This window comes from Myxine glutinosa, chromosome 12 (genome assembly GCF_964187855.1).
Source record: "Myxine glutinosa chromosome 12, kmMyxGlut1.1, whole genome shotgun sequence".
In the NCBI taxonomy this organism is placed as follows: Eukaryota; Metazoa; Chordata; class Myxini; order Myxiniformes; family Myxinidae; genus Myxine; species Myxine glutinosa.
The window spans coordinates 34,486,784-34,504,413 of NC_136272.1; the positions used below are offsets into that span (position 1 = coordinate 34,486,784).

At 43.1% G+C, this 17,630-nt stretch overlaps 1 protein-coding gene across 4 annotated transcripts in view; it reads right to left on the minus strand.

Moving 5' to 3' along the window:
• Nucleotides 1-17,630, minus strand: part of CNOT11 (CCR4-NOT transcription complex subunit 11) — a 58,847-nt gene that overhangs the window by 40,099 nt on the left and 1,118 nt on the right. For all 4 annotated transcript variants that reach the window (XM_078766731.1, XM_068132777.2, XM_078766730.1 and 1 more), the window contains exons 2-3: nt 14,178-14,345; nt 11,191-11,343 (exon numbers count right to left, since the gene is read on the minus strand). In XM_078766731.1, coding sequence (XP_078622857.1) covers nt 11,191-11,343; nt 14,178-14,345 — 321 coding nt within the window. The remainder of the gene's footprint in view (nt 1-11,190; nt 11,344-14,177; nt 14,346-17,630) is intronic.

Here is a 17,630-nt window from a genome sequence, read left to right on the forward strand (position 1 = left end):
TTTTAGAACCCATAGTGTAAGAGGGCCAATGGTTTGGCAGGAGAAAGACCCCGGGTAATGTAAAGTTGTTAAAGTCATTTAGGAAATAGTTAGGATTGATGAACCTGTCGCACCATACGCAGCCACTTACCTGTGGTGATGATGACTCCACACCTGTGTTTTCTTTGTTTGTGTTGCAGGAAGGAGAATTGCTGTGTGGATTTGTGAGACGCATCACGACGTGGATGAGACATTGGGGTGATTCCATCTCTCCCTCCCTAGGAGGGACTGATGATGAATTGGAAATGGCAAATTATGATGTTGAGTTGAAAATGGCAAATTTGATTGGTTAGGAGGGAGAGAAGACGAATTTGGTATATGGGAGGAACGGGGAAGACAGTAGGGACGTTTGTTGATTTGTAAAATAGATGTTTATGGGTAGTGTTGTGTTTTGTGGATACAGTAAGGGGTAAGGGAGGGGCCATGTAGGTTACCTGGTGGGGGGGGGGGGGGCGTACGGTAGGAACGTACCTGTCTCACCTGGTTCCCATGTTCCCCCAGTGTGCATCACCTTGTATTGCGTGCACTTTTGCGCCCTTACCACCTTACTCACTTGTCTGCTTCTTTTGTCTCCCACCTCCGAGGATCTGGCTTTGGGGCAGAGAGAGAGGAGAGAGAGAGGTGCTGGCTCCGCAGTTGTGGGCCTGCACTTTCGCTGCTTGCTGCCTGGATCGATACACCATATGGACCGCAATTTTGGTGGCCACCCACAATGGACCGCAGTTCTTTTGCGGCCAAGCACCACCCGTGGATGGACCTATGGGTCAAAGTGGCACCTATGCCATACAGGTGAACCACTAATAGTTGGCCCCCTGAGGCCACAATAAAGAAATGGACGCGGTTGGCGCCTTTCTTTATTTTTGAAAGAAGTAAGAAAGCCAAGTGCACCACACGAAGGCAAGACCAGCGGCAGAACATCGGCCGGCTGCGACACCACCGGTGATTTATGAACGCTTTATTGGTGCACCGGATGGTGCTGATTGTACATGATGGGGTGGTGCTTTTGGTGCTTGGAAGGGGTGCTCTGCACATTATTAAAGGCCGTAAGGCCACAGGGCACTCGTGGGTTGGTGTATCGATGCTGGCATGCGTGCTCTCTCTATGCATAACATCTGCATGTGTTCCTCCAAAAACAGGTCCTGGATCGTAGTGTAAATATCAGCGTAGTCTTGTGTAAATAATGCTCCCTACCGGCTGTATGTTTAGTTTGCGAATTCTTTCCGTGATTCGGTTATCCTGTGGGTGTGTTTCTGTGAGGAGAAGGGTGCAACGTCGCAGGGGGACATATTTACTCATTTGTGAATATCTGTAAAACTGTCGCACTCAGGGTAGAGTTAATAGTAGAGGGAACTACATCTGAGTGCCACACTAAAATAGGTAAAAATTTATCGGGTCGGGATGCCCCGAGGGTAGAGAAGGGTGCAATGTTGCGGATATGGGACTTGGCCTCCATATCCGCTTGTAAATATTCCCCTATTTCCCCAATACTCCCCAACTATCCCCAATCCCCCATTCCCTAGTCCCACTGTCTGTAAACAACACTCTGTAGAACCGACCTCCCCCTTCTTCCCCCATTAAATGTCGTGCCGAGGTCCACCGCATCTCACGTAGACAACTTTCGGACCTCTTGCTAGTTATTCTTAGTCTATGTCAGTTAAGGACTCGTTTCCATTAATTCTGACTCTTCGTTGCACCAGAATGTGATTGTATGGCACCAGTAGTGAGTTTAGGACCTCCCCATACCTCCTCCCATCTTCCCCATGAAACAACAACTACAACAACGGCGTGCGGGGAGTGTGCGTCCTCACACCGGCTTGGTTAGCCGCCATTGACCATGCGCTCCGACGGGGTTACCACGAAGGGGCTCACTGTCAGCTCCTCGTCAAGGGCGGAGCCCGGTAACCCCCCCGCACCCAATAAGAAGGGCGGACCGATTCCATCTGGGGCGGAGCTAACTAGCCGAGGGCGTGTCACTCCCCGCCGGATATACGCAGCCACTTACCGGACGTGACGTCAGATGCGCCTCAGCCACGGAGAAAGAACGTCACCTTCCGAGCGCTGTGAGAACTCCCGCATCTCTGGACCGGACCGGGTCGATTCCGTCCCTGAGCCAAGAGTGCACCTTGAGCCATCGATTACCTGCCTTTCCTTGCCATCAATCCCCGTGTGAGTCAGTCTTGTCCCGTTTATCTGTCGTCTGTCGGGGCTAAGATAAGACCGTGTTTAAGTGCCCACCTTTCTATGCTGTCTCTCTTGTCTTTGTAATCTAACCTTCCGCAATATTATAACCTCCTCCGGAGGTCTTGAGAACCGTACCCCTGGTGTCGTGTCATTTTAACCCAGCCGCTGTGTCCTTTCCTCAATTGATTTAGCGTAGCGCGACTCGGCCAAGGTTCGAGTATAATCGGGTAACTTGTGCGAACACGGCGGCCATTCCGCTCGGCCCAGCATAACATCTTAATAAGTCGTGTCCGTAACAATACTATATAATATATATCAGGGTGAAATCAGGGTGATTGAAAAGTAACTCCCTATTTTAAAATATTTAGAAATTATTTATTTATTGTAATATTTTTCTCAAATTTTTAGTGTTTGTTCCTTAATGTATGAGAATTTAATCTGTGTTGGTTTTTTTTCAGATTATTTTTTGTTTGAAATTCGGAAGCCCTACAAACATGGCTGGACGTCTTACCCTGCAGGAGCGTGCCCAGCTAGCGGCACATTACGAAGTTTGGAAATCCGTTGTTCAAGTGCAAAGATGGTGGAGGACCATTAAAGGAGCACATGCTCAAGTTGAGGCAAAGACGATCAAGAATTGTCATGCAAAACTCATGGCTACAGGATCTGTATCTGATACTCGAAGAAGCGGTCGCCCTTCCAAGTCCAGTGACCCGGAGACAGTGCAAGCAGTTCAAGAAATGTTTACACATAGCCCAAGAAAGTCAATTCGACAAGCAGCAAGGGAAAGTGGGCTCTCCTTTCACACAGTACGAACTGTGCTCAAAAAGGAGCTTAAATGGCATGCTTGGAAGCCGCACTACTGTCAAGCACTCTCTGCTGAAGACTGCGACATTCGCATGGAGTTTGGGGAGTGATGCTGGCTTGGTATGAAGATTGGTCTGATCTCTTTAAAAATATCCTCTGGTCTGATGAAGCGGTATTTCACATCGGTGGGTTTGTGAACCGTCACAACTGCTATTACTGGGCAGGAGAAGATCCTCGTGTTATTTCTGAAAAAACGCAATATCGGCCCAAGGTAACGGTGTGGTGTGGAATGACTTCGGAAATGATTGTAGGTCCCTTCATTCTTCGCGATACCATGAATGCCAAAAGGGACCTCACCATGCTGCAAGACGAAATCTGGCCAATTATCAGTGCTTCGGAGAATGTTGAAGATTTTATTTTCATGAAAGATGGCGCTCCTCCACATTTTGCTATTGTTGTTCGTGAATGACTGAATGCACACTTCCCTGGGAGATGGATGGGTCGTCATGGTCCGTATGAGTGGCCAGCCAGGAGCCCTGACTTAACACCATGTGACTTTTTTCTTTGGGGTTGGGTAAAAGAGCAAGTCTACTGTACCAAACCAACAACTTTGGAAGAACTTGAAGGGCGAATACGAGAAGTTATGTCTTCCATCCCACAAGAGTTCCTGGTGAAATCAGTTGACGTGGTTCCTGGGCGGCTTGAGAAGCTGGTGGCGAATTCTGGTGCCCATATCGAATTTTAAATAAAACTTCATGCTATACGCTTTCTTCTTATATCCATTTCTTGTAAAAATTATAGTTAAGAAATAAATTATAAGTATTTTAAAATAGTGAGTTACTTTTCAATCACCCTGTATATAAAACACAGTTTGTGTGTGTGTGTGTATGTGTATGTGTGTGTGTGTGTGTGTGTGTGTGTGTGTGTGTGTGTGTGTGTGTGTGTGTGTGTGTGTGTGTGTGTGTGTGTAATGTTACCGATAGACTCCTAAACGGAGAGGCTCACGTACTTGATATTTGGCACAGACATGGCCATTGAGCCTGGGAAGAACATGGCCGACCTAAAAATTTATTTCATAATTTTTTTTTACCATATTTTTACCTCAGCGCATTTCAGCGAGGAATATTATGCACCGAATCTGACCGGTGGCAGAGCAGCGCGCTGATTCGCTCAGAGCGATCACGTGATGTTCCTTGCCGCCATTAACTCAGTTACGCGTTCGCACGTATTTCAGAGCGAAAAGCGATTGCGTTTTTTCACATTTCAGCAAGGAACATTGCCATTCACACCACATAGGTTTTTTTCTTTTCTTTCATCTTTAGATCCATATTTTTTTTCAGCGAATCTGAATCGGTGGCAGAGCAGCGCGCTGATTCGCTCATTCGCGCTCATTGATGACGATCACGATCACATGATGACGTGATCACGAATGATGTTCGTGACGCGATCACGTGATGTTCCTTGCCGCCAGCAAGTAGCATAGATTTTATTTTAGCATGATTAGCATTTAGCATGATTTAGCATGATTTAGCATAGATAGTAGCATGTTTCACCTAGATTTTTTTTCAGCGAGGAATATTATACACGGATTCTGACCGGTGGCAGAGCAGCGCGCTGATTCGCTCAGAGCGATCACGTGATGTTCCGAATAAGCACAATCAATTGAGTGTGCCGCATGAGTCTGCGATAAGTGTTTAAAGTAAAGTAAAAAAAAAAAAAAAAAAATGTTAACGTGCCGTTGTTAGCCTATTCATGTATAGTTTGTGTTGTATTTAGCTGCGGCTGAGCTAAGATGTAGCTGAACTTCAGAGTCGTTGACTCTGGTATCCTTTGACCTCTTAATCACCTTGCTCCATTGGGACAAATCCAAGTAATAAGCGCATCGGCAGGTAAATCCACCGGAGCGATGTGAAACACCTTTCAGGTTGAAATAATGTGAGTTATTCCATCCCCGCCGCCAGTTGGCTTCACTTTTCACGGAGTATGAGCGTTCTATATATTTTCAATTCAGTGCGCCCGACTCGCTCACGTACTTGATTTGTGGCATAGACATGGCCATTGGGCCTTCACGGTGTAATTTGTGCGAGGCTTTTGTCCGAGTGAGCTTGAGTCGAGAGGGCGAATGTACGGGTTGGGAATGTACGGGTCTCCCTTCCCCCACCCGGCAACGCCGGTACTGGAGGGCGTCACAGGATCGGTGAGTCTCCAAAATCCGCTTCGTGCTGTTGCGAAGATTCAGGACGATGTCGCGATTGTTGTGCTGCTCTCCGACCATGAGAACTGCAACGCCATTGTTGACTGACCCTCCCCTTCCCCCTCCCCCCTCCATCCTCCCCTCCCCCTCCCTTTTCCCCCTCCCCCTCTCTTTTCCCCCTCCCCTCCCCCTTCCCCCTCCCCTTCCCTTCCCCCTCCCCCCTCCCACCCCTCTCCTCTCCCATCCCTCCCCCCCTCTCCTCCCCTCCCCCCTCTTCTCCCTCACGTTTATACACGGAATGCCGGGTACTTCCCCCCCCCCTCTTCTCCCCTACCCCCCTCTCCTCCCCTCCCCCCCTCTCCCCCGTTCCCCTCCGTTCCCCTCCCCTCCTCTTCCCCCTCCCCTCCCCTCCCGGCAATGCCGGGTACTTCTGCTAGTATATTATAATAAGTAATATATATGTTTCTGCCGTGACTCCTCCTGGGGTTCGGAGGTATACCGAGACTAGGAGGTCGGGGAGGAACACGTAACACATGTCTGTATGTTGTATGTGTGGGGTGCTGGTTTTCTCTTGCATGAGGTTGACTAAATTTAGCCTTTAGTGACAAACGATTTTTTGAATTTCATTTTGTGAGTAAGCTTGCTAATCCGAACTGTGGATGAGACTGTGCCAGTATGGGGGAAGTGGACACTGGTGTCCTTTGGAACATCTGGGGATAATCTGATTAAATTCTAGGGCTTGGGGTTCGCCTCTGGTTGTCTGTCTGTCTGTTACACTGTGCCATCAGATAATCTTTCTCGAGACAAAAATGCGAACAAAACCCTCTTCGTTCTCCTTTGTATTCAGTTGGTCTGCCCCTCAGCCCCATCTCACTGTGGAAAGGTGTAGACAGATTATGTGTGCATCTCAAAAGTTTGTGGACAGATGTGGATGAAATCTGATGGACAAACTGAGTGTGGGACGACAAGTCAATTCAATATTGGTGAGGATGTAATGTAAAATGGGGTATGTGTTGATTATTAAATTTTGAGTGATCTTTCAACATTGAGAGGGTGATATGACGTGAATTGAAAGGGTGTGGACGGGTAATTGGGAAACAGTGCGAGCAGCTCAAACACATACACTTATTCCCTGCCCTCCCCCCCCCCCCCCCCATCCCCCCGCCACCCCAGCACAATTTGCATAAAATGCAATGAACATACACCCGAGTACCAGAATTTTGGAGGGAATTCAAGGAATGCCGTCGAGTTTTGATTCACGAGTTTCACTAAGGGAGAGCGAACGACGACTAAGGCTATGCTGATGAGAGGTGACCTTATGTTGATTTTTTGATATCCTGATCAATTTGTCTGCATTGATTTTTCTGCATTTCCAAAATGGTTTCTGATTTCTCCCATGTCTTCCAAACACTGCACTTCTTTCAACATGCAGCGTGCTCTACACCCATCGCCTAGCAACAGCAAAACTTATTTTCCTTCATGGAACACACATCCATACACCTTTTTCAGCAACACCCACATTTACACGACGTTACCAAACTTGGAATGGGCCAGGTTCCAGCCTTCACATTGGGAGAAGCTAAAATAATGAGGAAAATTATGTCCTTCAGCAAAGGACTTGAAAATAATATTTTCCTGCTCGGTTGTTCTCAAAGGAAACACAATTAATAGCAAATTCGTGGAACTTCAAGGTTAGACAGGGTTGTTCATTGAAAACCAAGGCTTATGCCATGCAAGTAAATGTATTGATTACATATTGAAGGAAAGATAAAAAATTTAAGGAGTTGAGAAAAAATCGATTATACGAGGGAAAATGACACAAATAATGAAATTGGTGCGATGTAGACCGATTGTGCAAAATTAGGTCCATGTCAGCCTCATCAGTTTGTGATTGTCAGTCTATGATTAAGACGTAGTTCATTTAAACAATGTTAATGAAACAAAGTTATTTTGGGAACACAAAATGGAATTTGTGTTATCAGATTCAAATTTTGTACACACTAAAATGGGTATTGTACGCAAGGCATGCCTATATGTTCCGGGTTCTTCCAGAACCCTTATAAATAAATAAAAAAGGGGGGTTGACTCAGCCTGTAATCCCTTTGAGGTCGGCAAATCGAGTACCAGTTCACTGGTAATTCCTTGGTGTCGCAAGAGGCGACTAACAGGGTTGGCGGCAGGAAGGGCATCCGGCCATAAAACATTGCTTCAAAAAGGGGACCACGGTGCCCAAAAAAGGCCAATCCCTGCTCTGCGGGGAAAAATGGCCTCAAATGGTGGTATATATATATTGCTGTTGCTTGACAAGTAGAATGTTTTTTTTAAATTCCTGTAGTCCAGTGCGTAAAATGCAGCCGAGTGAGGCTGTTATGAGAGGAAGGTCACAGCTTTGAATTTTTTTGGCCTGGAAGTGAGGGAGGAATGCAGATGATAAAGTGAAGAGCTGTGTCTGAGCTGGTGGTTAAAATCTAGCATTTTGCAGCTATAAAGTGGAATAATGGTGGAACTTTAACCTTTAACTTAGAATTTGACAAGTCAACTATGATTAATTGGATGTTGATCCAGATATCCCCGATTTAAATGCTATAAATCATGTCTTTGTCCATTGTCCATCAATCTCCTTGTGATTCATGTTAATGTACACTATCTACTAATGCATGTGTTCTGTACTGTTAACTAGTGTATCATGTTCGGTGCAGGGATAAAGATTGCTATCTTTGATTCAATACGGACTCTAAGTTTGTTGGGGAAGATGTTAATTAATTAGTAAAAAAAAAAAAAAAAGGCAGATTGAAATTCTACCTTTTGTGCATATGCTACTTACATTTATACAGAATAGCATCTTAATTTGCTAGTTTCTTGCTCATCTGCAACCACCTGCTAACTTAAAAGTTTTTTTTGTTTGTTTTTTTAGCTGAAAAGAGAAAATAAAACAGGAAATTTGGGTTTTAATATGCTGGAGAATGACTAAAGTCCTCAAGCAGGTGTGCAAAGACACTTGTTGGAAAAAAACCTACACCTTAAAGATGTCAGATTTTGCAAATGTTTAATTGTTTTAAAACTTTACGTTTGCACATATTGGGAGAAATGACCTTGTAGCTCAAGCAGTGTGTTTATTTTGAAATTGCGGCTCCTTGGGCCTGCGTTTTGGGATTAAGAATGATGAAACTTTCTTTGCGATTTTGCATGTTCATATTAATTAGTCTTAAGAATAGTTAATTTCATGTGTTTTTTTTGGGAATGTAAATTCATCGATTTATGTACACTGTGTTTGTTTTGACCAAATAACGAAATAATTTTTGGTAGGTTCATGTGAGTGCTTAAGATGGTGAATAAAAGTCCAATAGGATGGAGCATTTTGCAGTGGCAAGTGCAGGGCAAGTGTTTTTTTTAAATGGATGATGGAATGGTCTTCGAACCAATGGATAAAAGGAATGGTAACGAGAAAAATAGTTAGATTGTTATTTTGCAATTATGGATGATCAATGAAGAATCACACACATACCATGGTCACATACAGACACACCAGCCACATAGGGATAAAGACAAGGCTTGTATGGGATTGATACATATTTAATTATCTCTCTACGACATGCTAAATATGTGAATAAGAATAGTTGCTGGACTTGTGCCAATGTCATATGACTGAAGAGACAATGCTGAAGTTATGTGGCATCTCACATGCTTTTGCTTATGCCAAGCCCCAAGAACCATCTCAGAAAATATCAATCTTGTGATGACGCTCTTTGCAAACTACAGCGCAGCAAAAGCTGGTCAAGAACTGGAAGATGCTCGGCAAGAAACTGCTGACAGCCTTGCTAATTTAAACTGCTAAAATACAACAACATCCCATACTCAGTTTAGTATTATTTGTTGATGTACATGGGCCTGTCTTATTCGTCCACAGTGATCACCTTCACAGAGTGATTGGGCTAACAGCATCTCTGTGCTTCAGTCCAACATCACGGCCATCCACCACGCCTCCATATGGAGCCAGCATCAGAAACTGAAGTTGCTTTCCCAGTCAGCATGACCTGATGCGGTTCCTGGTGTTCGACAACAATGGTACCGCTCCACCAGCAGCACTGAAGGGACGAGCCCTGGGAATGGACTGGGGTAAGACTTTATCTGTATAATCATGCATTTTCCCTCCACTTTCCCTCCACATCAAGCCCTCACAGTTCTGGTGGCTCTCTGCGGTACAAACCATACACTGCTCTGAATGCACCAGTGGTCCAACCTTCCTCGCCGGAGTGGGTTTTCAGCTCCAGTTCCCACCTGGAGGGGACAATGTGGTGGCAGACCTGCTTTTCAGCTCCATTTGCACCCTGTTTCTACCAGCTGTTTCGACAGTGTGGAACATGACCTCATTCAGCGGCTTCACCAGGTGCCAGATCCTTCAGATGAAAGAGCATTACAACTATCTGGATAGCCGACGATGGGTGAAATCTCAATGGAGAGGCAGCGTATGAGGTAAAAACATGTCACTGCTACCCACCCAGAGGACGTCTGGTGAAGTACAGGCCCATCAATCAATAAAAAAGTATCCATGAGAATTAAAAAGATAAAGTAAATTTTGAAAAAATCTTCTTCATTAATTGTCATTACATGACAAGAGGAAGGAGATGTCGAAGATTTTAATCCACACGTACAGGCAGACACACACCAACAAACACCGACATTGTTTTTACTCAGCAAGCATGTTACAAAGGAGAAATGTATTTTAATTGGATAATTATAAAGGTGATTAATTATTGGAGACTATTTAGTTGGTTTAGTTTAGTTTAGTTTAGCCTGGTGTTGGCTTAGCGGTTAGGGTGCCGGCTTGGGATCCTAGGATCCTGGGTTCGAATCCCGATCGATCGCCGAATTAACGCCAGGGGGGTTGACTCAGCCTGTCATCCTTCCGAGGTCGGAAAATTGAGTACCAGCTTGCTGGGATGAATGATAACGGTGTGTACCCCGGTTTAGAATAGGTACACTGTATCCCTGTGCATTGTAAGAGGCGACTAAGGGTTGGCGTCAGGAAAGGCATCCGGCCATAAAAACATTGCCTCAAACAGGGAACCATGATTGTCATGGGGCCCGCAAGGCTAACCCCTGGTCTAGTGGGGAAAAATGGCCTTAAAACGCTCATTCATTCATTCATTCATTTAGTTAATAAAGCCTGCTCTGAGAGTGTTGTGGCCCAGCCGGGCTGTTGGCGAGATGGCAGGGTGGGGTGAAGGCCAGCCTACTCCTCACGTGGAGTGTTTGCAGATGTCGTCTGGAGCACAGCGGCCTCTGTCTTCGACTGATAAATGCAAGCACCTTTGTACCCACATATCACAAATGTTATATCATAAATACTAAACGAAATAGTGTACCATTTTAAATGGTTGTGAATTTGAATTATAATGTTAGCAAATTAGTAATTGTATTTTGGTTAATAAAATGGCCTTAAAACTGAATATATGCATGTCCATACAAAGAAAGGTCAAGATTCCCCCTGGGCGACAAGATGTATGCAATTCCTCTCGCCTGTACGTGACACAACCTTTGGACTACTGCGGCATAATTCAAAACATTACATCTGCTGTGGCCTCGATGAGATAATTGGCCGCTTTCGAGGCTATAAAATAGAAATCAATGAGAGCGACTGGTAGAGAAGGGTCCTGGCCGAAATGAGGTTACTGTTCTGTATTTAGATGTTCCTTTGATGTACTTTTTGATAGGTACTTCAAGTACCTTTGTATTTTGGTATGTTCTTTGTGCATAAAAGTCAGACTCCCTCTCCCGAGCATTAAAAATATTCTTCAATGTAATCCCACGCAGAGGACAATCAATTATTTCATTACAATTGTGTTGACCTAATAATAATGATCTAAATTAATCCTCCTCAGCGTGAAAAATAAACGACTCGGGAAAGCAAACAGTTGCAGAAAATGAAAATAAAATAAATGTGAAAAACGAAAATTGATGCTGTGACTCACCCTCAACAGGTGGCTTGGATCCCAATACCAGATCCTCGATGACTTTGTGGGCCGCTTTGCTGTCATACACCGAGTTGGCTGAATCGTGGTCTGGGTCTGCCAACACGCTGGGCACGCTAGCTTTACCTTGCATTGGCAGCTCTGACTGCCGCTCTGCACATCATGGCAAAACAAAAGACAAGACTCTAAAAATAAAAAACTGGTAATACTTCATCAGGAACAGATAGATTCATTTTACCATTTTTTTGTCTCGACGAGGATTGCACTATTATTAGCTTGTCTGCGCCAAAGTCGAGAAGAGCTGTAAAGGCCATAATGCGATGTCCTTCAGTTAATCCCTCCGGCAGTGGGTCCATTAACATTTTCTCGATTTTCCCTAGTCTTATGAGGCGTTTCAATGGATCGTTTTGAAACTCGGCATAACGATTCATGAGATTGATGTGCAAAAATTGATGGAGGCCTTCAAAAAAAATTCCATCCTGGTGGTGAGGTAATTAGCTAATTAACTCAAAATGTATTCTATGTTTGTATGACCATCACATATCACGAGATTCCGTCATCTCATGAGATGTTTCGTTGTTTAATTTAAACCTGTTAATTATCCTCACCTGAACAGAGGGTATTGCATTTGGGTCTGCTTGTCTATCTGTCTGTACAGAACGCAAGTACATGCATCAATTACATAATATTGAAAAACCTTTTAAATACCCCAATAACCCGAAATAACCCACAATACCCTTTAAGACCCTAAGACACCCAAGACTTCATGTGAAAACATCTGCTCGCTGAGGGGAAACAACCCTTAAGACTCTGAAGACCCTCTTTATCCCCTATTGCCGCCTGATTACGGCCGTCCTCCATTGGGAGACGAGTGCCTGTCCCGCTTGGGACTATTCACTATTTTTATTATATCATGGAGGAAGGGGGGAGGGGGTTGGGGAAGGGCAGAAGGGCGTGAGGGTATAAAGCCCTATAATTCCCCGCAAGTAAAGAGATTTGATCTTTACCTGAAAGAAATATGGAGATTGAGAAGGGAAAGCAACTTAATGATGATGAAGGAGCACAAGGGGTAAGCAAAGATGGAAGACAATACACAGCAAGGAAATAGATCATTGTGGTCTTCCCCTTTTGTTCAAGAAATGGTTGTAAAAGGTCGGTTCAGATCTAGTGACCGAGAAGGCCATGACATGTGGATAACATCTATGTCATGCTCATCAAACCATTGAGCAACCACAAGTGCTTTGTGAATAGGAGAGAGAGACAGAGAGACAGAGAGACAGAGAGACAGAGAGAGAGAGAGAGAGAGAGAGAGAGAGAGACAGAGAGAGAGACAGAGAGACAGAGAGACAGAGAGAGAGAGAGACAGAGAGAGAGAGAGAGAGAGAGAGAGAGAGAGAGAGAGAGAGAGAGAGAGAGAGAGAGAGAGAGAGCACTCCTTTTTGCATATTCAGATGCATAGGGATGCCACAGCAGTTTCCGAGGCTATTGGGCACAATCCTGGACGAGTCGCCACTCCGACGCAGGATACTCGAATGGCTCATTCTTCCCAGTAAGCTGATACTCATTTTGCCAACCTCAGAAGGAAGACAGGCCGAGTCAACCCACCTGATGTTAATTCAATAACATGACCGGGGCTTGAACTCAGGTCCCCGAGATCTCGAGTCAGCCACCTTAACCGTTAAGCCAACACCAGGCTTAATGTCATGAACTTGTCCTACATATTATACGAGTATATTCTCAGCAGAATATGGGAGGCTCCTAGACTTGCAGTGCAGCATCAGATCTTGCAGCATCGGTCCAAAGTTGGGAAAATCCTCATTCGTCAAATGTTGACATCAAGGCACCAAAGTCTCTTTCATCTGCTCATATGTCAGGATATACACGCTAGATACGTCCCTTTAGTGTCACATAACATTTACAGTTTGTCCGCCATATTTTGCACTCATAACACAAGCAGATAGATATACAGTGATATTAAATAACCATTCAAGAGTCAAGTGGCCTTAAAGCTCAGGATGCGATGAAGTTTTCATCTTGTCAGCCTCACAAATATTACGAAAGTGGCAAAAATACCGATTGCCTTTGGAGTTTCAACATCTTCTTGGGTATGCCATTTGAATGCTGAACCCAGTGGCCTGATAATCGTCACGGTGATTTTGGATAAAATTGTAGCTTCACAGGTATGAGCAAACAAAAGGAACTATACATAATCACCTTCTATTTCACATTTTATTCCCCAAATATCAATACAATCAGATATAAATTATCAGTCATACATGAAGAATAAAGAAGTGATAGTTTCTTTGAAAAGAGAGCATTACAAACATGTTGGAAAACTGAAAGAAAAAAGGAAAACAAGAAGAAAAAGACACAATGTCACAACCCTCGTGGTTTTAGTAATTTTGCTATATGGAGTTAAATGCCGCCAGTCGGCCATCTTTGGTCGGATTACAAAACAAAATCTTCTGCATATGTATACTCATGTATTGTCTTTGTGCCAAGTTTGAAGAAAATTGGTCCATGCATGTCCAAGAAATGGATGGGGCCAAGTTTAAGTAACAAAATGACCGCCATTCAGCCATCTTGGATCTGATCTCGAAAAAAAGACTTGCATATGTAACCCATTATTCTTTATCTGTGTTCCAAATTTGAACGAGATCAGTAAATGCATGTCCGAGATATTTGAGGATGTGGCCAATATCGGGTTTTTTTACAACTAAAATGGCCGCCAGTCTACCAGTCAGCCATCTTTGATCACATCGTGAAACAAAATGATGTGCATATGTATACCTACATGTATTGTCTTTTGTGCCAAGTTTGAACAAAGTCGGTCCATACATCTCCGAGATATGGTTGCGGACGCACGGACGAGACCAAATCCATAAGCCCTCCGTTTCAGACCAAGTCCAAAGGGGGCTAACAATGTGTGTACAAAAACGTAGGTGGTGAAACAAAGAAGGGAGGTAGATTTCCACGTTAAAACAGACCTGCCAACGTCAACTGTAGTCCACTGATGTCTATCGGTTGGACAGGAATGGAGGTTAGGTCTGTAGTACAAAGCTGCCGTGGCGTCTTCTTAAAGAGTTCTCGTGGCGGAGCAAGCATAAGTTGGGACAGAAAAAAGCTCTCGGCAGACGTTATTGTTGGTAGAAAACCTGCAAAGATGACGTGATCAATATATGACAATTTTATACATTGTGAAACTGTCTTATGGAACCATAAAAAACATAGGGGCAATACCCCTAGCGTTCACCTGGTAGAATAAACAGTATACTGCACTGACTAAAGGTATTTTAAACCAATTTCAATGGTTGCTCGAAGACAGGGCAGCATGGAGAATCATACTAACATAATCATAAGACTTTAAACAAACAAAAAATACCTATTTGGGGGGCAAACCCACCTCCCCCTCCCATGTATACCTCCTCAGATCCCAATTTTTTTTAATGCCTTGAATAAATATTGGTACATCACGGGTGATGAAGGGTGTGGTGAAGTTTCATCGAAATATTGTGTGTAGTTTCAGAGAAAAAAAGTAAATTCCTATTTTGGGGTGGTCAAACCTTTGAACCCCGCTCCCCCAGTAAACCCCCTTGGACCCCGATTTTTTTTAATGCCGTGAACAAACTTTAGTCGCAACACAACAAATATCATTTGTGCCAAATTTGGTCGCAATCCCAACAGCGGTTTCGGAGAAGAAGTTTCAAGTGTTTACTGACGGACGGACGACGCGCCATCGCATAAGCTCACCTGAACTTCGTTCCAGGTGAGCTAACAAGAGCACGCACAATTGTGATAAGTGAGTGGAGTTTGGGTAACAAATTGAGCAACTGCTATTCCAAGAACTCAATGCAAGCACTTAAATGCAACGAATAAGAAATGAAGGAGAAGATGGTTTTGTGAGGGTCATCAGGGCCATAGGGTTCGATTTTGCTTATTGGCCCTAATTATTCATAATCCAGAGCACCAAATGGGGTATAATTGTAATTGCCTTTGATTTGGAAATGCATTGGTGCAGATTTTGATTTCAATAAATCTCTTCAATAATTTCTCAGAGGTGTTGAAGTTGACAGTTTCTGATTTTTAACCAACATTTGTAATTTCAATGAATACTCAATATTCATGATTATGCAAATTAGTTAATTAACATGAGAAATTTAGGTATAAAAAACCTCTACCTTAGAATCTTATCTTAGAATTATATTATTATCTATATTATATTATAATAATCTAATATATATATATAATATATATATAATATATATATATATTATATATATATATATATATATATATATATATATATATATATATATTATAATATATTATAATATATTATAATATATTATATATACTAGGGCATGCCCGTACTATATATATATCTAAAAGTATATCCCCCCCCCCCCTCTATTTACATGCAATGGTTTGGTCCAAAGCTAACGGCTTGCGAGTACGGTGACAATCCCCCCCCCCTCTATTTACATGAAATGGTTTGGTCCAAAGCTAACGGCTAGCGGAGTTTGGTAAAGAAATCGCCATAGCGTGCACAAATGCGCAGGAAAGCGAAAGAATCGCAAATTAGTTTTAATTAGTTTTAAAACATAGTTTAACGGCAACATAGCGGCAACATAGTTTGCCAACGTGAAATAAATGAATACGCTCTCAAATGTGCCCAAAAAAAAAAAAAAACGCTACCCGTACACTCTACCCCCGCCCGTACGCCCGTAAACAAAAAAAAACAACGCTCTTCGCTTCCGCCCTTCGCTCTGACTGAATTGGGAGAAATAATGCGCATAAGAAATCGAGAAATTATTATTTTCTCCGGAAGAAATCGAATTACGTACCGTAATGGCGCACGCGCTGGGCTCAGCATCAGCTCGCTCTCACATCGGCCCACGCCTACGCAATAACGCGTTCTGTGATTGGATGCCGGAAGTGCAGTCCTCACTGTCCGGAAGGTCGTATATCGCAGTTACGATGAATCGCAAATTAGTTTTTATTAGTTTTAAAACATAGTTTAACGGCAACATAGTTTGCAAACGTGAAATAAATGAATACGCTCTCAAATGTGCCATCCGAGGCAGAGTGTGTCCGCCACGTTCGGCACACGCGATAGCTCGCTGCTCTCTGATTGGTTGAATCGTTTTTTGGACATAGCTCGGTAAGTAATTGTCCGATTAATATGAAACCTTGAAAAGGCACATCCTCGGGTCCCCAGCAATATACCTGGCAAGTTTCAAGTATATCGGACCGGTAGTTGTCGAGAAACAGCGGTCACAGACATACAAACAAACAAACGTACAAACAAACATACACACAGAGATTAGTGGAATTATAGATAGATAATATAATAATATTATATTATATTATATATAGAATTATATTATTATTATATTATGAATTATATTATTATTATTAGAATTTTATCTTAGTTTAGGTAAAATTTTAGGTAATTTAGGTATAAAAGGAGAAATACGTAACCTCTACCTGGGATAAAAGGAGAAAGAAATGAAGTTCTGTAATTCTGTAATTCAGTTCTGTAATTCTATCTTTAACATTTAGTGAGACATGCCTGATTTACTGATAATGATATAGGTGCAATACTTCAATTTTCGACAGATTGCCATTGAAACGGCTCAATTTGATATCATACTAAAATGCGCAATTTGGTGTCTGACGATATATGACCATGATACATTTGAACGTTACTTATCTAATCTCAACCAAACTCGACAGGGAGACCAAGGGTTACACGATGTAGGTTGTGGCGATGTGGCGATATAACTAAACAACAATCCCCCTCCCCCCAACAAAAGGGGTTTTCCCCACCAAGGGGGTTGCGCGTTGAGGTGTATATCCGTGTTAACATAGTTTTATCGTGGCGTTTTTCCAAGGCCGTTCCTAATAACAAAAGCACGAGCAACACTAAATATAGTGGTATAATATCAATGTTATTACAAAACAATATTAATCTATACAAGTCAGGAGACGACGATGGTTCACGAGCGAGCGGTATTCAATGATAAAGGACGGACTGTAACCGAAACAGGCCCGGACAGGCGAGGCCCGGAAATGTCAAAACGAAGGTTACTGACCTCGAAATGAAATAGAAAATAATGTATAATCAGTTGTGAGGTTAGCTAGCTACACAATACCGAAAATTCGGTTCGATTCTGACAACTTTGAAAATTTGACCTTTGTGACCTTCAAAGGTCAAAGATTCTGAAATTTGTTGGAAAACTTGTATTTCATGATGTATGTGATAATATAAGATCATGTACGACATTTCACCCTTTCAGGAAGCGAACAATGTAATAAAACCATCAAAAATCGACTTTTCTAAATTTCGTGACCTTGTGACCTTGACCTTGGGGCGAAAATGAAAAATCGAGCTCCGCGTGGCTAGACACATGACATTGGCCTAACCAAATATCGAAACC